The sequence below is a fragment of the Rhinolophus sinicus genome, chromosome 16 (assembly GCF_057876585.1).
Source record: "Rhinolophus sinicus isolate RSI-liver-muscle chromosome 16, RSI-T2T, whole genome shotgun sequence".
Classification (NCBI taxonomy): Eukaryota; Metazoa; Chordata; class Mammalia; order Chiroptera; family Rhinolophidae; genus Rhinolophus; species Rhinolophus sinicus.
The window spans coordinates 106,499,968-106,523,853 of record NC_142516.1 but is presented as its reverse complement, the minus strand read 5'-3'; the positions used below and the strand labels follow the sequence as shown (position 1 = coordinate 106,523,853).

Sequence of the window (23,886 nt, the reverse complement as noted above, 5' to 3'; positions counted from 1 at the left end):
TCTTAACAAATGTCCAATAAATGTCTCTTAAATCTACAAAGGTATAGGTTTTATGTAATTTTTACAAATAGGAAACTTGAAGCAGAAAGTGAAAGTCATAGACTAATTCAAAGAACTGATACTAAAGCACAAGCCTTGTGAAGCCTGGTCCCATAGGAAACAGGCCACCACATTTCATTGGTTGGAATGTCAAAAAATGAACAATTCAAAGCAGTGGAGGCCTAGTATTGACAAGTGGAAGTCAATCTGGGTGACAGTGTCCCCTATGGCCCACGGAGAATACGCATTACAATCCGTGGGCCTTCAAGCAGCCACATCACAAGACAGATGCCCGGCCTTTCTAGCAGCCATAGGCTGATTTTAAAGGCTGTATACTATACCCTTTTCCTCTGTCACGTGTTGAAGCAATTTCTCAAGTTCAGGAAGTTTGAGCAGTAAGATGCAATCTGGAAACATGTCATCCACCACAACTTGATCTAGAGGCTGAAACTTTCCCTGAAAAAAGACTTTAGTCAGTCATAGCAGGCATAGCAGTCAACAACTCATACATTAGAAAAAGATACGTTACCTCATTGCTGGACCTTTAAACGAAGTTCAAAGCCACTTGTTCCACCTAAAGAATCCCTAAATTGGGAAAGCCTCCAGAACTGACTCTCAGTTTCCTTTAGGAAGCTCTTGAAAGCACTGGGGTTCCAACCTCAGGGGTACAGTTATCTGATAAAACAGGGCAGCAAAATTCTAGAAAAGCACTGGAAGCTACGGAAATTTACAAGATGGTAGAGATTGCCTAGGGCTGGTCCAACCAGTTTAATTTAAAGAAGGACAAGCTGAAGGTCCCCGAGCAGGAATCCTGACCATCATCCAGGACTAAGCACAGGCCAAGCCCAGAGCGTACAGCTCCCCTTCCTGCCTCACTTCAGGGCTTAAACACCACGACAAAAAGAAAAATACTACAAGTGAACCTACTCCTGTCAGGGCTGTCTGATGATGCTTCCGAATTTAGACGATAATAAAAGAAAACACAGCTCGAAGGATAATTACAATGAAGCTGCAGACACATTAAATCAGGTTCCGCTAGATAAGTGTATACGGCCTGGTGACCAATGGGCCAGAAGTACAGAAACAGAAATGTAGAACATTCTTCTTCTCAGTTAGGACTTTGTTTTTCTTAACCTTACTAGTTAAGGAATGGAGAGAAGTCTGTCTAAATTATTAGTCTCCTGACTTGGGGATACCAGACTTTTTAGAAGGTGCATCGTTTTGCCCATGTCCCACTTCCAGCTCCCTCTCCGTTTCTGTGTTAGTGACAACTCCATTTTAAGACAGAAAAACTGTCTGATCAGTTTTCCTTCTGCAATTGCAGCTTTCTTTGTTTTTCAAGGGTGAAATGTTCTCATTCATTCAGTACTATGTGTGACAGTCTGTCATCTTTTCTGTTAGGTTAAAATGTGGCAAGAAATACCTCACTTTAAATGTTTTCTTTTTCCTTCAGATAGTAAAATAACTCACAGATTTCCCAAGTCTCACTGTCTTTAGATTTCTACCTTAATCTGTATCCTTCCACAATCAATCAGTATTTTAAATATTTAACTACTTTAAAACAATATTCTGCTTCATAAAGTCATGATACAATAATTTCACAGTAATGTTTCATTCTTGTTTTCTTTACCATATACACATAAAAAGAAAACGTAATAAGCAACTTGCTTTGCATATAAAGGTAATAACAGTTGGGATAGTTAGAATCAAGAATTATTTCTTGTGATGTTAAAATAAATCTTATGATTGAAAAAGAATAGGTCAACATTTTAAAAGTGGGTACCAATACATTTATTTAACTAAACAGGAAAAGATCACGTCTAAAATGTAGGGAAACAAATACCTAACTGTCTCATGGGTTACTTTAGAGGACATTTCTAGTATTTGAGAAGAAAAGATGGTTTACAATGAAAGCCAACTACCGCCTTGAGCAGGATCCCTGCTTCATTCTGCATCTGTGAACTTGAATGAACCATAGCATCCCCAGAGAGTCCCAGAAGATCAGGGTGAGGGTTTATCCACCAGTCATGGTCTTAATGGGAAATAGGGAAACATTACCAAAAAAATGGGTGAGGGGAGCTTTAAACATTCATCAATGCAGGTACTAAGGCTGGTTGGTGGCTTTGTCTCTGTTAATGTATCACAGAAAACAAACTGGGCACAAATGAAGTTTTCAACCTCCTCTCTGAATACTGCCAGGCCTTCCTGGTGGTGATTAGAACCATTTGTGTTCACCAGAGACCCATGGCTGACTAGCCTCACTGCTTGTAGCTTCCAGATAACAGGAAACATGCCCTATGTAGCTTCCAGATAACAGGAAACATGCCCTATGTAGCTTCCAGATAACAGGAAACATGATTAAACTAAGGAATAAAACTTCACTAATCCACACCAAGGGACCCGGGCTATAGGAAAGGAAGAAAATAAAAGAAGCTAAGCTGCAGCAGGAGAAAGGATGACTTAAAGTTTTAATTCAGTTTTATTACTTTCACTATTTATAGCAAACTCGACTAATATTCCCACAAAATAGAAGTTTTGGAAATTTGGTCTAAGGATTAAATAAGATGAACCCATGAGTATGTAAACTATATGAAAATTTCCAAACTTCTATGTACTGAGCTCAATTTTTTTAGCATTTGTATTGTATTTCAAAACTAATGAGTACTTAACAATAAAATTCTCATTGCTAGGCTGTGTCAGACAAGTAAGACACACAGCACAGAGGGTGAGGCAGTTCTCAGAAGTCACGGGTAAACTATTCCAAGATTAAGGTGGTAGTTCTCAGGTCTCCCGAATCCACAGCAGCACACGTGATACGTGAGTTCTATACCAACCAAACTAAATCTGAATTGTAGGGAATCTATATTTGGATCGTTAAAAAGAGAGAGTGGAGATCAAGCAAAAAACAATCTATTCTGTTTCCTTACCGTTATTACCCCAAACTGGGAAACTCACCTCTTTATCAGCCTTTTTAAGGTAGTAGAGAAGCAAAAATAGAGGGTCCATGGGTGTGGCAAGGTGGAGAAGACCACCTATAGATTAAGAAGAGAACAAAGGGAATGAACGCCTGGAAAGACATCTTAATCCCAATGTGGAAACCATTCATTGAAAAATGTATGTGAAATTCTAGATTCGGAAGCTCTTCTTACACAGGCCCAAGATTCTATGTGATTCTCTCAAAAGGCAGAATGTGGTCCATAAGATTTTACTCCAAAGAGCTTCAAATCCCTGTGTGTAGAGGATAGCCAAGACACTGAACTCAATCTACCTTTCTATTTCTCTTTAGAAATCATTTTTAACAGAGGTCTTCCCCACCACCCCAAAAAGGCAGGGTTAGGGGAAATATGGACAGAATGTGAACTGCACAAACATAGGAAACCTATATAAGTCTATCTATAAAGCTGCAGTAAAATGTAATTTCCTGTGCTTTTGAGGACAAAGCCATGGGAAAGCAATATTATTCCCCTCTGTACATAGCTCCTTCTATGGTCTGTGGGCTCACGGCTCCAAACTGCTAATGACACAAAGCTCAGAAGGTTGTTACCCACCCCAGATCCTGCCCCTTGCCCCCAAAAAACAGGCAAGGGGGCAAGCGTCTAACAAGGCTAAGCATAAGAAACTGGAAAATCTGCATTAAGATTAATGGTGCTCTCCAGGCTGAAAGAAGGCAAATCAAACAAAACAGCCTACCTACTCCCCACTTTTCTTTACTCTATCACACTCCCCTCAGAGCACCCCAGACTTCCTCTTCCACAGAAGTGAAGCAGAAGAGGTAGTTCACCAAATGGAACAATAAACAATTCATTTATCTCCATGTTTATTATTCTGGTTTCAGGAAATACTTGCACTTACTTTTATTCTCTAACACAGCAATTTACCTCCACAGCCAAGATTCTAACCCTAAATTATATATATGAATCCATTTCATAATAAGTAAAAGATTTAAGGAAGTAATTTCATATTATGATATTAGTTGATTATCTTTTTAAAAGTGGAAGTTTATGAAAACAACCTATCAGAAGCTCTGAGTTCATTTTACACGAGGCATCTATTATATTCAGGAATTAGGAATAGGTTTCTAGGTCTGAAAACAAAAATTCTTAAAAACAGCTCTTTCTTCAAGGCTAAGTTTAAAAAGAAGACAATATGGGAAAAGCAGGTACCTATGCTGTGAAAACTACTCTAAACAACAAGGTCTACTAACAAAGAAAAAAAAGTACGGACCAACTCAGTCCAGGAGAAGTGACCGATATTTTCCAGTTCATCGGGATATTACTGTGTCTATCTAGGCAGGCCCAACTGCAAGTGTACGTACTATAACGGAAGTCAGAAGTCTCACACACTGCCAAACGAGCAAGCATGGCAGCAACAATGGAAGGGGATATACATGCTCCAACTACCAGGCCACACAGACTACCATTGCATTCGACAACTAAAAACCACTGTAATTCTTCTCATGCACATAGGCATGGGAAGTTTATCAGCAGCATGAAATCCTTCTTCTTCTGTCTTAGAAGCAAGGCAAAGCGGCCTTCCTACCTTAGGTCTAAGTAGCCATGTAGAGTCAACAGAAAGCAGGGGGCTAAGAAGGAAATTGAAAGTACTCTCTGGAAACAATGAGAACTGGCGGAGGAAATACAGAGTGCCTCAACTATCCTAGGACGCCCCCCTCCTCCCCACCCCCCTCAGAAGCTCCAGAACAACACGTGGTATCCCTTTCCTTCTGAGTCAACACTACTCCAAATGTAAGGAACATAAAAAGAAATAGAACTTTGGTGTTTGGGGGGGCGTTTGTGTGCTTAGGGGGAGGGTGGCAACAGTAATTTATATGACAAAGCATTAAAAAAAAATCTTTGTTCTATTTATTCTATTTTAGAAGCTTTATCAATGTCCATTTCCAAGGCAATAAGATGCTAAAAACTTGCAAATCCTCAACTGTGGCTAACAAAAGAGCAAACAGTTTCCCATCAAGACAATGCACTCCATGGTCCAGAGGTCATCTACCTTCTGACTAAGAAGGTATCAGGGCTTTAGGAGACACATCAGTCGTTAGGTAAACATTTCCTACCATCTAAGATGTGTAGGTATTGATATAAACTTGCTCAAATTATCTTTCCTTTCTCCTTGATTAAACCCTGCTCTGATGCCAAGGAAGAAAAAATCATGGACCAGACTCCAAAGCAGGAGGATAGACCCCGTATGCCCATGAAGGATGGAAAAGCTAGAGTATGTGTTTAGTTAATGGAAATATATACACGAGTCACTTACCTGATTGAACTGATTGATTTATAAACCAAGAATGGTGTTTTTCCTTGAAAACTTTTATTTCAAACAGCTGCTGTGGACACATATTGAACAAGTAAAGGGCTCCTTCCCCTGTTAAGACAAATCTGTTTTTTATTTGTAAGTTTTCACACCCACAAAAAAAAAATCAAAAGACTACCCAATAGTTCTAAGGAATGTTTCTAATATGAACATAAACATACACCAGTTATATAGTCTATACAAACTGACTCCAAGCAAAGCTTATAGTTAATATATACAGATGCTTGTTTTCCAGCTCTATAACCCTCACTGACTTAAACCAATAAATAATAAAATGCAAATCATTTATCTTAACTGCTACAAAGCCTCTTATTGAATCTTCCATCAAATCAGGAGGGAAACCCATTCTTAAACAACCCAAACCTAATGATTCAGTCAGATGAACTGAGCTGGCATGTGGGTGCCTGTCTCCAAGGCAGCCTGTGACTCCCCACACATAGGGACCAAGAGAGACTGAGCCTGCAGACCCCGAAGGCCAGCTCTGAGTGAGAGGCAGGGCCCTTCAGTCATGAAACTTTTCCCTAAACATAGCGCAATCAGGGACTTTGAATCTGTCTCTGCCACATGCTGGGTGTGTGCCCTTGGGGAAGTTATGTAAACCTTTCGGCATCTTGGTTTCCATATCTGTAAAATGGGAGCAATACTGAACCTACCTCACAGGGTTTTTATAAGGATTAAAAAGAGAATACGCAAAGTTCTTAAAACAGTACTTGGCACACAGTAACTGCTCAGCAAGTACTAGCCTTTGTTTTATCCATAGTCAATGTAGCAAATATAAACATTTGTTTCTCTATGGACATTTAGATAAAAAAAAGAAATTTTATCAGAAGCCTGACTTTTTTGGTACCTTTACTTTTGCTAACTGCTTTAGAATCTTTACTGCTACCTAAAATTTCTCTTGAAAAATATATTTCTCACTTCAACTTAGTCTTCTGCATAGTTAGGAGCTCTAAATAATACAGCAGACCAATTACATTCAATTTCATTTTAAGGTAAAGAAAGCTAGAGGAAGCCAAGAATTTTTTTCCTCTCTTGTTGTTTCTATTATATGTTTTTCTAATAGTAACAGTAACAAGAAGACACTAGCCATTGGCTTCCCCTTGCTTTTTCTATTCCATCTTGCAGTCTGCAGGAGAATGTTCTGATTTACTAAATATCGGGTATCAACTCAAAATCTTATAAAATTAACAATAACCTTATAACATAAATCTTATAAAACAAGTTAACGGAAAAACAATTCCACATAGAGATAAATATTATCATCAATATTACTACATATTTATGCTATATTTTAATATTTTTGCCTAAAAATTAGAAGACAAAACAGAAAATACATGAATATAAGGTTAAAATAAAATTATTTCTGATAAAATGTGCATCTCTTCAATATACAATGATTTTAGCACACAATAAAAATCACCCCTTGACAGGAAAAAAATACACTACTTTCTGGTCAGAACAAAATAAGGAAAGTACAGCTAAAAATGAAACTACTCATAATCTTGGCATGTCAAGTAAAAGCCTTCTCCTCCCCCACCCTGGCTGTTTATTTTACTTTATAACATAAAATGAATATAAATGGAGGCTAACTACTCTAAGAAAAGTTGGCTTAAGAAAGCCAAAGAAAATTAACCTGTTTTCAGAGAGAAATCAAACAAGCTACTTTTTTGTTTTGCCGTCCATTATTTCTGATGAATGAACAGTTCTATAGATTAAAATTATAAGAATAAACAAAAAATGTTTAGGCAGAGTGAATCATCTGAGAAGACTAGTACTGTCATTAGCTTGCTTGTCACCCTGTAATGCCATTTAACCTTTAAAAGCTATTCAGTTAGAACATACAAAGGCAAATAAGTTTATATATTTTTTTCAGCCACAACGTTTAAAAAAAGAAGTTACTATTATCGGAAGAGAGAGGAGGAGGGAGCTTACCTAAACATGGGTTGACCAATTTTACAAACATAAGCCCACTTTTCATTTTCTTTGAAGCATCTTTTAAACATTCTGAAAAGAAACAGTGAGTTTGTAAAATTAAAAGACATTTGCTTTGTTGCTCTTCTAATTTACTTTACCTGATTTTCTTTCTTTATATGATTCTTTTTCCTTACATTTTTAACTCAATCCTATTGCTTAGGAGCTGTGTGATCTTGAGCAAATTACCAATGTCTCTATAAGGTGCATGGGGTTTTTAGGTTGTTTTAATTTACCTCCTTGAGAAGTGATGAGGAATAGGACTTTAAGTCAGCTGTCCTGAGTTATAAGCTTGGCTCAACCACCTGGAAGCTTTGTCACCTTGGGCAAGGTTCTTCATGTCCTAGCTCAGCTGACACATTTATAAAATGATAACATACATACTTGCCTTTCAGAGAATTAAATTAGCTAATCTGCTGAGAGTTCTTAACATAGTCAGAAAAATAGAAACACATAATAAATGATAGTTACTTTTACTAGTATTATTATTTTTATTGTTACTATTATTATGAAATAGAACATTTTTAAAATAAATATTTCCTAGACATTTATACATTTTGTCCCTAATTGTGATTACCTAATCATGTCCTCTGCCCATTTTTCTAGTGCGGTATTCATCTTTCTTTTACTATTTTATGAGGAGTTTTTATACAATAAGAATATGAACTCTGTTTTTAATGATTTTTTTTGCCATTTAGAAGATACATATTTTTTATTTTTATGTAATCATATCAATATTTTCCATTATGCTTGTACCCTTTCTGTCATACTTAGAAAGCCCTTCTCTTTCTCAAGATAATGTGAATTGCCTATATTTTCTTCTAATACTTTTAGATTATATCTTTAACCTATCTGGAATATATCTAGTTATAAGATATGGACAGATTGGCTTTAATTTTTTTTTTCCAATGAGCTGTCCAGTTGTACCAGCGCCATCAACTGAATGGCCCATCATTAAAAGAATTCCTTTATGCTAAATGTTTAAAACACATGTATGAGTCTGTCAATGAACATTCTATTTTGATCCACTAATCTGTGTATATTAGCATTAGTACTTCAATATTTTCATTATCATAGCTTTAAAATACATTTTAATATCTAGTGAGGTAAGCCCCCACATTATGTTTCCTTTTCAATATTGCACTGTCAAAGTTTTAATTATACAAATTAAAACATAAAGACCATAAAATTTTATTTATAACATCCTCCCTACATTTTGAGTGGCACATTCACAGAATTCATTTAAAGAATCTCCCTCCAAAAGGGGCTCTGACTACCGTTGTTTCCCCAAAAAATAAGACCTAGCTGGACCATCAGCTCTAATGCATCTTTTGGAGCAAAAATTAATATAAGACCCAATATTATATATATTATATTATATATTATATTATGATATGATATGATATGATATGATATGATATGATATGATATGATTGATATGATATGATATGATATGATATGATATGATATGATATGATATGATATGATACCCGGTCTTATACTATAGTAAAGTAAGACCGGGTCTTATATTAATTTTTGCTCCAAAAGACGCATTAGAGCTGATGGTCCGGCTAGGTCTTATTTTTTGGGGAAAACACGGTAATAAGGGAGCAGAGCAACAACCTACCGAAGAGCAAATCAGAAAGCTTCAGGGAAACTTTTAGTCACTTTTATTTTCTATGGTCCCCACTGCCTTTGCCCTACTTCAGATCTTCAGCAAGCATGTTTAGAAACTGACTTATAAATGGTTAAAATACAACTTTTTTCTGAAAATGACCGCATATATATATGTATATATATATATATATGTATATATATACACACACTAATTTTGCATATATATGTATATATATATATATACACACTAATTTTGAGATTTCCACTTGCAATCAAATGGAATAATAGGAACCCAATTTACCTTCTGACCTGAAGTAACCAAAAAAAGACAAAATGTGTGAAACAACTATTTCAAGACATTGGCTACTGAGCCGGGCAGGATGGTGATCTCTGAGCCCCGTGATTTCCCCAGCTTTCTGCCTTGAGCGAGTTTCCAGGCCATGGTGTAGAATGGGAGAACCCAGCTGAAGCCTGGCAGATGCCCTGAGTTGAAGAAAGGGAGCTGAGAGTTCTGGAGATACGATGGCTAGAGTTTACAGGAAAGGAGAGAGCTACAAAGAAAGAAAACCCCAGAGACCTGCTCAGGGTACTGCCTGAGTATTCAATAAAGTAAGGATCAGCGAATGCATATGATGTGACTAACTACCCGAGGGCTGGAAGAAAAACCATCTGAACAGATGAGAGGAAACAGAACCTCACGTTCACTCAGGGCCTTGCATTGGGCCTACTCCCAGACAGATCGGAAAACCTCATAATTCAGAGGTCATTGGGTAGATACCTTAAAAAGGTCTTGCTTCAGTAATATAACCATAGACTCAAAGCTGCTCTGGTTCCACTGAACTAATTTTAAAAGTAATACCTAAAAGGATCAAATTTCCAAGTTTCCAAGTACCTTCACTGAGTCCCAGAATGAATCTCAAGATTATTTATAGGAATACAAAAATATTCATCAGCCAAAAATATAAAATCAAATATTCTAATCAATCTAATCAAATATTGCGAGGCATTCAAAGCAGCAGAAAAAAGATGGCGTATAATGAGAAAAACAAAGAAATCAATTATTGAGAGACAATTACTGATATTAGACACAGATGTTAGAATAAACAGACAAGAGCATTAAAACAGTATTACTCATAAGTAGACAATTAGAACCTTTTTTAGAAGACTCAACTTGAGATGAGATTAATGGCAGATGAAGATTAATGAACTTGAAGACATAGTAATAGAAAATATCTAAAATGAAAGCACAGAGAAAAAAATAATTAAAAATAAAAAAAGAGTATCAGTGAACTGTGGAACAACTTCAAGCATCCCAGCAATATATATGTAATTGAAATTCCTGAAAGGCAGGGACAGGAATAGAAAAAAATATTTGAAGAAAGTATGGCTGAATATTTTCAATTTTAAACATAAACCCACACATCCAAGAAGTTCAGTAAATCCAAAGAAACAGGAATAAAACTATACATAAGATTAAGAGTTCAAAACGAGTAATAAAAAGAAAATCTTAAAAGCAGAAAGGGGAAAAACAAAAACACATTTTGTACTGAGCCACACAGCTAAAAATGACAGTAAATTTCTTGTTGGAAACAATGCAAGCCAGAAGACAATGGAGAAACGTCTTTAAAGCACTAAAAGAAAACATGGTGAATCCAGAGAAAATACCCTTCAAAAATGAAGATGATAAATAGACTTTTTCAGATATACAAGAGCTGAAAGAAATAATAAATCATCAATAGACCCACACTACACGGAGTGCAAAGGGAAGTCCTTCTGGCAGAAGGAATATGACATCAGATGAAAATATAAATCTAAACAAGGGATTGAGGAACACTGGTAATGGTGACTGCAGGGATAAATAAAAAAGAATTTTCTTATGGTTTAAATCTCTTTAAAGATCACTGACTAAACAATACAATGTATGACAACGATAGCACAAAGGCCAGGAGTGGAGAAATAAACTCATACCATTGTAAGTTTCACATTACACTATGCGAAGTGGTGTAATATCACTTGATGGTAGAGGGGATCATTTAAATATGTGTACACTATACCCTACAGCAGCCACCAAAATTACAAAACAAAAAATGCTGTCACTAGTAATACAACAAAGGAGATGAAACAGAATCATAAAAAAGTGAGTAATCCAGAAGAAGGCAGAAGGGGGGTAAGAAATACAAAGAACAAATGAGACAAATAGAAAACAACCAGCGAGATGACAGACTCAAACCTAATCATGTCAACAAGCACATTCAATGTAAATAATCTGTACACCTCAATTAAAAGGCAGAAATTAAATTGTCATATTGGATTTAAAAAGTAAGATAAAACTATATTCTGCCTATAAGACACACATTAAATACAAAGACACAAGCAGATTAAAAAGTAAAAGAATAAGATAAAGTGTACTTACCATGCTAACACTAATTAAAAGAAAGGTGAAATGGCTCTGTTAATAACAAACAAGGATTATTAACAGGCGTAGGTCTTTTCATAACGACAGACGGCTCAAGAAATAATCCTAAATATTTACGTTCACAAATACAGAGCTTCAAGACGTACGAGGTAAAAACTGATAGAACCCTCTGCCCCATCTCTAACCCCGGGCAACCACTAATCTATTTTCCATCTCTATAATTTTGTCATTTTGAGAATGTCAAATAGATGAACCATACGGATTCAATTTTATGACTCTCTTAAGACTTTCGTGTCTGCAACTTATAAAAACATAAAGGATAAAGTTTAGCACTGTTAAAAAGTTTTACAAAAGACTAAAACGGTTATGGTTTTCTCTCCTTTCCCCCCTTGCTGTTTCTCACTTTTCCAGTATCACAAATCTTCATTATTCAAGACATAGAAAAGGTGCCCTCTCTCTTTTTCCACAATACACCCTTTATTTTATTTCAGTACTACAGCCTCTCTTTCACCTTTAAGTTGGTAAATTATCGATTTTTTGTTTCCTTTTTTCTTCAGTAGAAAACTTTGGTTCTAGTGATCCTTGCCAGTTCTTCAGCATTCCCATTCCTCCAGACCTTAAAATAATTAAAATTTACAAATACCAAAAGTCTAAGAAAATATTTTTAATAACTCTACAAGGTAAGCAGTGTTTCCATTTTTTTCCCGGAAGAGCAGTAAGGCCAGAGGATTAGCTATAGCCCAAAATGTCAAATTATAAGAACTTTGGAATTACTAAGTACAAATAAATACTGCATTAATGTGTTCTGTTGCAAATGCCAGTGTTCTCTGAAATATGCTTTGAGAGACAATAGTATAGATAACACTGAAATGTCTAGTTAGTGAAAGAAGTCATCTTTCTCACACTGTGCCAACAAAAGAACTTGCTATTAGACTGAATCTTTCAACATAGAATTCCAAGTGAGATGCTATACTCAGGTTGTTTTCCCCTCTCTTTAACTATGGAATGTATTTTAATCTCTCCTGGCCAGTTTATTAATTTATTAACTATTGATTAGCAAAAACAGATAGAGCACCTACTCATGGGGTGCTTTTGGATGTCCATGGTAGAGGCAGATATTGAACCAAATAATCACACAAATGTAGACTGCGAATGTAACAACTGCTATGAAGAAGAAAATACATGGAATACGAGACCTTATGACGGAGGATATAAAATAGACGAGGAGGTATGAGAAGGCTCCCTATGCCTAGCACTGGTTAAGTTCTTTGCTTGGATGGTTAAGGAGTCAAATGAATTATCCATTCGTTTCACCAGTTAAATCTTTAGTTGGCTCCTGGGTCAAACCCAACTCACAGAAGGGTTTTGTTTGATATGAACATTTTTAAAAATTAGAAATAGGTGCCAATCAGCCAATCATGTGATTTTACAGAGTTCAGACTGCAAATATATTTCCCTAAATATGAAAAACAATTAGGTAAAGATTTTGCCTTGCACAATAAAAAAACCTGGCAACAGCAAACTCACTTTGTCAGACGGTAACTACCAGTCTCAGGTTGCCCTTAGTCCTCCTCTACAGCAAGCTAGACACTCTTCTCATTGTTGGATGATTGTCAAATGCCATGTCTGTCCTAATTAAACTGACTTCTCAGTTGATAGATTCTATGTACACATACCACAGCAGGACCTAGCAAATATCAGGTGTTAAATAACCATTTGGTAACAAACACCACTGTCTTATTGAATCATTTTTATATTACCAATTTTCTCTCACCAATTCAGTCACTATTCTTGGTACTGAGGATACAGCTGTGAATGAAACAAAGCCCTTGCCCTCACAGAAAGACAACATTCAATGCATCCCTTTGTCTTCCCCTGTCTACTTCTTCTCCACTCTAGTCCATCAATCCCCATGCTCTGCCCACACCTCATCCACTCCTACATGGCAGGGAATAAGACACAGATCTGCCAGAACCTGGAGGTCCTGGGTCCAAAACTGGGCTGTCCAACACAAATAAAATGCATTTCCCAAATGAAAGCCACATATGTAATTAAAAATTTTCTAGGAGCCACATTACAGATAGGTCAAGTAAAGTTCAATGATAAATTTCTTAACCCAATAATCTAAAATATTTCTATTTCAACACGTAAAAAAATTTCATATGAAATGTATTAGCACGATGTTAGCTGTAGGTTTGTCAGATGCCTTTTATCAGGTTGAGAAAGTTCCCTATTCTTGTTCGTGTGTGTGTGTGTGTGTGTGTGTGTGTGTGTGTGTGAAAGAGTATTAGATTTTTCTCAAATGTTTTTCTGTGACTATTGAGATGATTATGTGGTTTGGGCTTTTATTTTATTAAAATGATATAATTACATTGATTGATTTTGGTATGTTGAACCAACCTTGCATTCCTAGAATAAATCCCACTTGGTCATGGTGTATAATCCTTTTTACATACTCCTGGATTTGGTTTGCAAGTTTTTGAGGATTTTTCTATCTATGTTCATAGGGATATTGGTCTGTAGTTTTCTTTTCTTACGTCTTTGGTTTGGGGATGAGAGTAATACTAGCTTCATAGAATGAGTTGGGAAGTGTTTTCTCTTTTTCCAATATTTAGGAAATTTTGTAAAGGACTGGTACTAACTTGTGCAATACTTAGCAGAATTAACCAGTGAAGCTATCTGGGATTTGGGCTTTTTTCTATGGAAAGGTTTTAATTTGCTAACGTAATCTGTTTACTTGCTATAGATGTATTCAGAGTGTCTATTTCTTCTTGATCAGTTTTGGTAGTTTATGTCTTTCTAGGAATCTGTCCATTTCATCAAAGTTATCTATTTGGTTGGTATACAGTTGTTCATTGTATTCCTTTCTGATCCTCTTAATTCTGCATGATTAGTAGCAATGACTCCTCTTTCTTTCCTGATTTCAGTAATTTGAGTCTTTTCTCTTTCATTTGTGGGCTAGCTAAAGATTTGTCAATTTAGTTGATCTTTTCAAGAGGGCAACTTTAGTTTCATTGATTTTTCTCTCTGCTGTTTTTCTATTCTCTATTTTGTTTACTTCTGCTCTAATCTTTTATTTTTTTCCTTCCACTTTCTTTAGGTTTGTTTGATTTGTTCTTCTTTTTCTAAAAGTTTCTTAAGGTGGAGATTATGTTAGTGATTTGAGATCTTCCTTCTTTTTTAATATAGGTATGTACAGCTGTGTATGTTGCTCTAAACACTGCTTCACCTGTATCCATTTTTGATATATTGTATACCCTTTTTATTCATTTCAAAGTATTTTCTAGTTTCCCTTGAAACTTCTTTGATCCATTGGTTATTCGGAGTGTATTGTTTAATTTCCACATGTCTGTAAACTCTCCAAATATCTTCCTATTATTGGCTTCTATTTTTATTCCACTATTTTTGGACAGCATAGTTTGTATAACTTCAATACTTTCAAATTTAATGAGGTTTGTTTTATGGCCTAAAATATGGTTTGATCTGGAGAATGTTTCATGTTCACTTGAGAAGAATTTGTAGTCCACTGTTGTTGAGTGGAGTGTTCTATAGATGTCTCTTAGATCTCGTTGGTTTAATATGGTGGTCAAATTTTCTATTTCCGTGATGATCTCCCTCCTAATTGTTTTATCCATATTAAAAATGGGTTATTAAAATCTCCCACCATAATTGTTCAATTGTCTATAATGCCTTTGAATTGTCGGGTTTTGATTGATGTATTTTTGGACTCTCTCATTAGGTATACCAGATCTGACAATTAAGTTTGCACTTATTGCAACAATGTTGCTAACCTTTTTTGATATTAGAGTGATTGTTTATTATGAATTTGTACCAACTGGATAAATAGTTAACCAAGTTTACTGTTTGGAAGTGCTGATATGGCTGCATGAAAAAGTTAGAAGACCTGAACTTTTCAGCAACAATGCATCACGACAATGCACCAGCTCCCATGGCACTGTCAATGAGGGAGTTTTTAGCCAGTGAGCAAATAACTGTATTGGAACACCCTCCCTACTCACCCGATCTGGCCCCCAATGACTTCTTTCTTCACCCAAAGATAAAGGAAATATTGAAAGGGAGACATTTTGATGACATTCAGGACATCAAGGGTAATGCAAAGACAGCTCTGATGGCCATTCCAGAAAAAGTCCCAAAATTGCTTTGAAGGGTGGACTAGGCGCTGGCGTCAGTGCATAGCTTCCTAGGGGAAGTACTTCGAAGATGACCCTAGTGATATTCAGCAGTGAGGTATGTAGCACTTTTTCCTAGGTTGAGTTCGCGAACTTAGTTGTCCAACCTTGTATTTACATATGTTTATAACAGTTATATCTTCCTAATAGACTAAACTGTTGAGATGTTATCGTTGTAAAATATCTTTGTGTCCTGTAACAATTTTTGCTTAAAGTCTATTTCAGCTGGTATTAGTCATGTCAGCTCTCCTTAAATTACTGTTTGCATAGTGTGTCTTTTTCCATTTGTTTATTTTCAACCTATTTGTGCCTTTGATCCTCAAGTATTTGTCTTATAGACAGCATATAGTAGGATCATGTTTTTCCACCTGCCATTCTGCCAATCCCTGCCTTTTAATAGGAATGTTTAATGCATTTACATTTAATGTAATTACTGATAATGTAGGATTTATATCTGTCATTTAACAATTTGTTTTCTATATGTCATATGTTTTTGTTCCTCTATTCCTCTATTATTGCCTTCTTTTGTATTAAAAAAGATATTATCTATTGTACCATTTTAATTCCCTTGTTGTTTCTTTCACTCTATTTTGGGGGGAGTTATTTTCTTTGTTGTTGTCCTGGGAATTACAATTAGTATTTTAATGTACAATAATTTAGTTCAGATTAATGCTAACTTGAAAATTTCAATAGTATATAGAAACTTACCTGCACTATATTCTTCCTCCTCTCCCTTTGTGCTCTTATTATATAAATTACATCTTTATAAAAGTCCATTAACAGTTTTATAATTATTGCATTGTGAAGTTGTATTTTAAATCAGATCGGAAAAAAGAGTTACAAACAAAAACACATTGTACTCTTTCTTATATTTATCTATGTATTTATCTTTACCAGTGCTCTGTATTCATGTGGATTCAAGTTACCATCTAGTGTCTCTTCCTTTCTACTAAAGGACTCCCTTTATGATTTTGGCGGGAGAGAGGGGCCAATTATGTCTCCTAGGGATGAATTCTCTCATGTTTCTTAATCTGAGAATGTCTTAGTTTTTCCATCAGTTTTGAAGGATAGTTTGTCATATGTAGAATTCTTGGTTGAGTGTATTTTTCTTTCAGCATCTTGATATCAAACCACTAACTTGTGGCCTCTATGGTTTCAAATGAGAAGGCAGCTGCTCATCTCACTGAGGATCCTTTACTTTACAAGTCATTTTTAAAAAGACTTTTATTAAAAATATAGCTAACATACAATATTATATGAGTTTCAGGGGGTACACCATAGTTATTCAACATTTATATACCTAAAGAAGTGATCACCATAAGTCCAGCAACCATCTGATATCATACTATCGCAATATTATTGACTATATTTCCTATGCTGCATATTACATCCCCATGACTTATTTGTTTTATACCTAGAAATTGGACCTTTATTCCCCTTTCCTTTTTAAATTTTTAATTACACTTGATATTCAATATTATTTTATATTAATTTCAGTTGTATGGCATAGTTGTTAGACATTTATATAAGTGATCCTCCCAGTTAGTCTAGTACCCATTCTGCACTATACATAGCTATTGCCATATTACTGGCTATATTCCTTATGCTATAATTTACATCCCCATGACTATTTTGTAACTACCAATTTGTACATTTTAATCCCTCCCCCTTTTTCACCCTGCCCCTAATCTCCTTCCATCTATCACCCCAACAAATCTAATACGCATCTGATACCATACATGGTTATGACAATATTATTCATTGTATTCCTTATGCTGTACCCTACATTCCCATGACTACTTTGTAACAACAAATTTATACTTCTTAATCCCTTCCCATTTGTTCACCTACCCACTGGCAACCCCGTTCCCATCTGGTAACCATCAAAATGTTCTCTGTATCTATGAGTTTGTTTCTGTTTTGTTTGTTTGTTTTGTTCTTTAGATTCCACATAAGAGAAATCACATTGCATCTGTCTTTCTCTGTCTGACACTCCACTCAGCACAATAACCTCCAGGTCCTCCATGCTGCTGCAGATGGCAAGAACCCATTCCCTTCCCTGGCCAAGCAATATTCCATTGTATATATGTACCACCTCCTCTTTATCCATTCTTCCATCCACAGACACCAGACTGCTTCCATATCTTGGTTATTGTACACAATGCTGCAATTAACATATGAATTCACATGTCCCCTCGAAGTAGTATTTTGGGTTTCTTTGAATAAATAACCAGAAGTAGGATTATTTGGTCCTTCTTTGTCTCTTGTTATAGTCTGTTTTAAAGTCTGTTTTGTCTGGTATAAGTATGTCTACCACAGCTTTTTCTGTTGTTTTTTTTCATTACCATTTTCATGAAATATCTTTTTTCATCCCTTTACTTTCCATCTGTGTATGTGTCTTTCAATCTGAAGTCATTCTTTTGTAGGCAGCATATGTAAGGGTCTTGTTTTCTTCTCCATTCAGCCACCCTATGTTTTTGATTGGAGCATTTAATCCATTTACATCCAAAGTAAATGTTTATAGATAAGTACTATTGCCATTGTATTATTCATAATTTAGTTGTCTCCCCCAGTCTTAAAAGTCCCTTTAACATTCTTTACTGGAATGGTGATGAAGAACTCCTTTAGTTTTTTGTTGTTTGGGAAGTACTTTATTTGTCATTTGATTTTAAATGATAACCTTGCTGGGTAGAGTACCCTTGGTTGTATGTATGTCCTTGTTTTTCACCATGTGAAATATTTTGTGCCACTCTCTTCTGGCTTGCAAAGTTTCTGCTGAGAAATCATCTGACAGTCTTATGGGAGCTCCATTGTAGGTAACTAACGGCTTTTCTCTTCTTGCTTTTAGGACTCTCTGTCGTTAACACTTGTCATTCTAATTATAATGTGTCTTGGTGTGGGCCTGCTTGAGTTCATCTTGTTTGGGACCCTCCATGCTTCCTGTACTTGTATGTTTATTTCCTTTGCCAGGTTAGGAAAGTGTTCAGTCATTTTTCTTCAGATAGGTTCTCAATCCCTTGCTTTCGCTCTTCTCCTTCTGGTACTCCTATGACGCAAATGTTGTTACACTTGATGTTGTCCCAAAGGTCTTGTAAACTGTCATATTTTCGGGGGATTCTTTTTTTTTTTTTCTGTTCCAATTGGGTGTTTTCTGCTATCTTGTCTTCCAAATTGCTGATCTGATCTCTGCTTCATCTAGTCTGTTGGTAATTCCTTCTAGTGCATTCTTCATTTCAGTTATTGTAGTCTTCACTTCTGACTGGTTCTTTTTTATGGTTTCTATGTCCTTTTTAAATGCTTCCTATCTCTTTGTTGAAGTTCTCACTAAGTTTCTTGAGCATCCTTATAATCATTGTTTTGAACTCTGTCTCTGGTAGGTTGCTTGCCTCCATTTTGTTTAGTTCTTTCTCAGGATTTTTCTATTGTTTCATTGGAATGCATTTCTTTGTTTCCTCCTTTTGGCTGCTTCCCTGTGTTTGTTTCTATGTATTAGGTAGATGTGCTATGACTCCTAGTCTTGACCAGGTGGCCTTATGCAGTAGGTGCCCTGTGGGGTCTTGGCACAGTCTCCCTGGTCACCTGCTCTGGGTGCTCCAGGGGTGTCCCTTGGGTGGGTTGTGTGTGCCCTCCTCTAGTTGAGCCTTGATTGCTACTGACATGTCACTGGGTGCGATTGATTCTCAGGTTGACTGGCTGTAGGGTTTGGCCAGGTCCATAGCCTATGGTCTGCTGTGTGAAAGGCTTACCCCACTGAGTGGGATTCGCCCCAGCAGGCTCTGATGCCTGCTGAGACTGCCCGTTGTGTGTGCTGCTTGTGGAGCTAATTGGGCATGTTCTTCTGTAGTCTGTAGCCAACCTCCAAGTATGTTGGTTCTGGGGCCACTGGGGAGAGACTCTGGTGCTGTCCCAGGTCACCCACTGCCTGTGAGTGGCTGGGGACTACCTGGTAGGAGCTACAAAGTAATCTGAGGTTGTTCGCTGCCTGTGTTAAACTTGGAGACATGGGAGAGGCCACGCTGAAAACCTAGGACAGCTACCACCAGTACTGGGCCTGGGGTAACTTTGCAAAAAGGCAGGACACCCAGAGGCCTGCTGCTATCTGCTGTCTCCCATAAGGTTCAGCCCCTGATAAAGTCTTGGGCAGTACGTGAATTGGATAAGACAGGGTCTTGGGGAGTCACCAGAGTTGGAAGACTTGTGGTCATCAGGTTAATGTAAATTCTGGTTTTGTGCCAGTGCTGAGCCTGGAGCTACTCAGCAAAATTCTCAGAGCACACTGAGGCCAGTCGCCACCCACCTTGAGCCCCAGGATTCCAAAAGATTTCCAAGAAAGAGTGCAATTCGTGCAGGGCTGGCTGCTCTCAGAGAAAGTGCCTCCAGTATTGAGGGAGTTGGGAGGGGTGGGGTCCCATGAGTCAACAGAATGGAGCAAGCACTCAACAGAACAATGATTCAGAATTGACCTGGGGGTAGGGGGAGGGCTGAACACAGGAAAGATGACACCCACTTGACAGCTGCATGGAAGGACCCCACACAATGAAAATGGTGACTACCCTCCAGTCCTCACTTCCAAAGACACACAGCTCAGTCTGACCCCTGTATGCCTCTGATGCCCTGCGAGTCACTGGCCCTCCCCTGGAGCCCAAGATGAGTTCCTACAAAGGAGTGGGTCTGTGCATGGGCCATTTAAAAGGATGTCTGGGTTTCCTGCAGCCCTCTGTCCCCTGGATGGTCGGAATCCCCACCGTTTTTCACATCCAGATGTGGTTGCAGCTCCCCTTCCCAGTACCAGTACTCCAGGCTAGGAAGCCTGGGGTGGGGGGCTGGGGTCCCTTGCTCCTCCAGAGAGACCCTTAATAGCCGAGATATCCTTCCTGATTCTCAAGCACCACACGGAGGTTTGGGGCCCGTTCCTTGTCTCTGCCCCTCATCCCAGTTTCAACATGGATTCTTCTTTATATTTTTAGTCATAGGACTTCTGTTCAGCTAGCTTCAGATGGTTCTCCAGGTTGATTGTTCTACAATTTAGTTGTAATTTTAATGGGTTCACAGAAGGATGCAGGCACAGTGTTTATCTTCTCAGCCATCTTAGGTCTCCTCCTAGATAGTTCATTTTCTATTGCTGGTTTCAAGATTCTCTCCCTTGTCTTTGTCTTTTGATAGTTTGACTATGATGTGTGTAGGCATGGATCTTCTTTAGTTTATCTACTTGGAGTTTGTTGAGCTTCTTAATGTCTTTCATCAAATTTGGGAAATATTTGGCTATTAATTCTTCAAATATTCCTTTTGTCCCGTTCTTCTCCTTTTGGGAATCCCATTATACATATGCTATTATGCTTGACGGTTTATTACAGGTCTGTGAAACTTTGTTCAGTTTTCTTAATTCTTTCTGTTCCTCAGGCTAGAAAATCTCAATTCATCTATCTTCAGGTTTGCTGCTTTTTCCTCTCTTAGCTCAGATTTGCTATTTGAGCCTGATAGGGAATTTTTCATTGCAGGTATTGTGTCCCAACATTTGCTGAGAGGTTCTGCCTGTGTGTTGGGGCATGCCTTCAGCACTCAAGCACTTTAAACTTCTGCCTTAGCATTTAATCACTGATTGCCTAGGGCTTCAAAGTCAGTCAGAGGCGAGAGATTAGGGCCCTCTCTGGTCTTTCCTGAGCATGTACACAGCCCTGCATAGGTGCACAACCTTCTAATTCCCTAAGAATATGTCAGAGCTCTTTAAAGGCCCTTATGGATATCTTATTCCCATAAGTTCAAATTTTTGGCCAGGTTATTTGCCCAACTGGTATTGTACCCTCAGCAGCTGATATGTTAAACAAGTGCCTCTGATTGTTTTTAACAAAGGCCCTGGGGATACTGCTTTTCCCACAGAGCAAGTTCTGAGCTCCAATCAGGGCGAAGTGATAACAATGCCCTGCAAATGGGGCTTTTCAAGGGAGCTGCAAGACAGGTCAAACAGGGACAGTGTTCTGGGAATGGGACTTTTTGAGGAGCTCTAAATAAGGACTGACCTGTCCAGTGGTTGCAAGGCAGCTGGATTTTACAAGTACCATGTTTGCAAGACTGGTGGTTTTCAAGGTTACTGCAGACCTGAATAGAGGGAGATGGGAGCAGTTCAAGTTACAATGCCACAAATCCTGTTTAATGAGATTCAGCAGTTTTTCTTGAATAAACACTCCTCAAATTGTTGGAAGCTTTTGGCTAATTTCAAGAGTTCTGAAAAAGTTGATTTTGGCCATCTTTGTCAATGTTTTCATTGCTTTTATGGAAGAATGCATCTACCCCCACCATATTTTGAAGGCTTAGTATGAAAAAAACAACAACAACAACAATCTCATATTGCTATAATACTTCTAATAAAGTCCTTAGTCTACACCTGTCCTTAGGCATACAAAATTACCTGTGACTATAAATTAAAGGCCTATCAAAGTTAAAGAGATTTTTATTTTCACTTAAATTTGGAAAACCCTGGGTCATCCCATCGGTTAGTTTCTCACCCACCAGACTTGGAAGCTCCATCTTTTTTCTAACTTTTACCTTCAGCTAGCACAGCTGAAGGACAGCTAAATTAATTAGGGAAGAAAAAGTCTGCTTTTAGAATGGGAAAGAATCAGACAAAAGAGAGAGTGGGAGTGTAGAGAAGGGTTTTCCTCCATAAACCTATTTTGATCTACTTCTTTGATAATATCAACAAGATCTGCAGTCAGACAGGTGCACAATCTAATCCAAGATCCTCTTCTTAATCAGCAGTATGACCTTGAGCAAGATATTCAACTTCTCTGTGCGTCAGTTGGTTCATTTATAAAAATAGGCATAACAATTATTTTACAGCTTTTTGTTAGGTTTAAATATAACATATGTGAAAATGCCCAGAATATGTAATAAGCACTCAGTTAAAAATCAGCTTTCTTTCTCTCAACTACACAGAAACATTAAGAGTGTGTAGAGAACAATAGTATCAAAAATTCCAAGAAATACATAAAGGCCTAACAATTAGCTTTTCAAGAAGATATAAATTAGGACCAGTGTATCTTTTTTAAAAAGCCAGAACACAATGCATTTTATGAGCATTAAGGTAATATATAGTAAAATACCCAGCAGAGCTTCTAGCACATGCAATACACTCAATAAATATATGAATGTGTTATTTGATTTTAGAAAAAGCTCATTAAGACATGGTAAACGCAAGTTTTGATACTTAACGAACTGAACCTCATTTATCTAGAAAATTTATTAATGTGAAACACCTTTTCTAAAATTATGCTGAATAAAATAAGACTTCACATTATATTTTTTAAAGAGTAAGTTTTACACTTTTTTAAAAAAAAATGTTTTCTCTTACATAACCGATGACATAAGCCATGCTGGCTAAAAGAGTGTTTTTACAAAAACAGAAAAAATTCAGACAAATCAGAAGCAGGTACTCAGTCTTTGTGGCCATGTCAGATTCAATAATATCTCCGACTTCCCAATTATCTCAAGCCCTGCCCCTCTAGTTTCTTGTGTCAAACCAATTCCATAGCAGTTTACTTACATTTATTCTCTGTGTTCTCTGTAAAGATTCAATTTTATGTCCCACTGGTCACCATTAACTCTAGCAGCAAATCTTCCATCTGTTTATCATCCTGATCTAAAAACCTCAACAAAAAGAAACTGATAACCATTTTCCTGACATTTGAACTTAAGAAACAACTGTGTCCAATAAATGTAAAACAACAAACAATATCTAATTTGTATCAGGCTTTTCCTATATACCAGGCAATGTCTTTTATATAAATTATATAATTCTCATAATATCTCAATGAGGTAGGGGGACTATTTTAATTCTCACTTTTTATGGATGAGAAACTTGTCCAAAGTTAAAAAATCTGTCCAAGGTCACAGAGCTATTCAACTATATAAATAGCCAAGATTTAAACTCAAGCCACCCACATTTTAAACTATGACACTTCAGAGAATATCTTAATTTCAAGTCTCACCCTTCTAAACTCAAAAAACAAACTGCAGCTCTAAAGCACAATAACTCTTGGTATGACTGTTTGTTCTCCTACGACACAACCATCTCAGACTCATCTGTCCCCCTTGCTCTGTCTTCCTCAGCCTCCAGGATTAGTCATATAATCAGCTGCCCCCTCTCCAATCCAGCCAGTACCCCACACTGCCAGGGATGCAGCAGGATGAAGAGGAAGGACGGGGGTACTAGAGAAAGACAGAAAAAGGCAGGATCAAAAAATACATAAGGAAGGATGAGAGAAATTTGTTGTGGGATACAAGAAACATCTAGTGATAAAAACTGATAAAGTCAAGTCTGACCAATGACAA

At 37.1% G+C, this 23,886-nt stretch overlaps 1 protein-coding gene across 3 annotated transcripts in view; it reads right to left on the bottom strand.

Moving 5' to 3' along the window:
• The window catches only part of RNASEH2B (ribonuclease H2 subunit B), a 69,515-nt gene that overhangs the window by 35,408 nt on the left and 10,221 nt on the right, over positions 1-23,886 (bottom strand). For all 3 annotated transcript variants that reach the window (XM_074329917.2, XM_074329918.2, XM_074329911.2), the window contains exons 2-5: positions 7,297-7,368; positions 5,308-5,415; positions 2,995-3,071; positions 381-495 (exon numbers count right to left, since the gene is read on the bottom strand). In XM_074329917.2, coding sequence (XP_074186018.1) covers positions 381-495; positions 2,995-3,071; positions 5,308-5,415; positions 7,297-7,368 — 372 coding nt within the window. The remainder of the gene's footprint in view (positions 1-380; positions 496-2,994; positions 3,072-5,307; positions 5,416-7,296; positions 7,369-23,886) is intronic.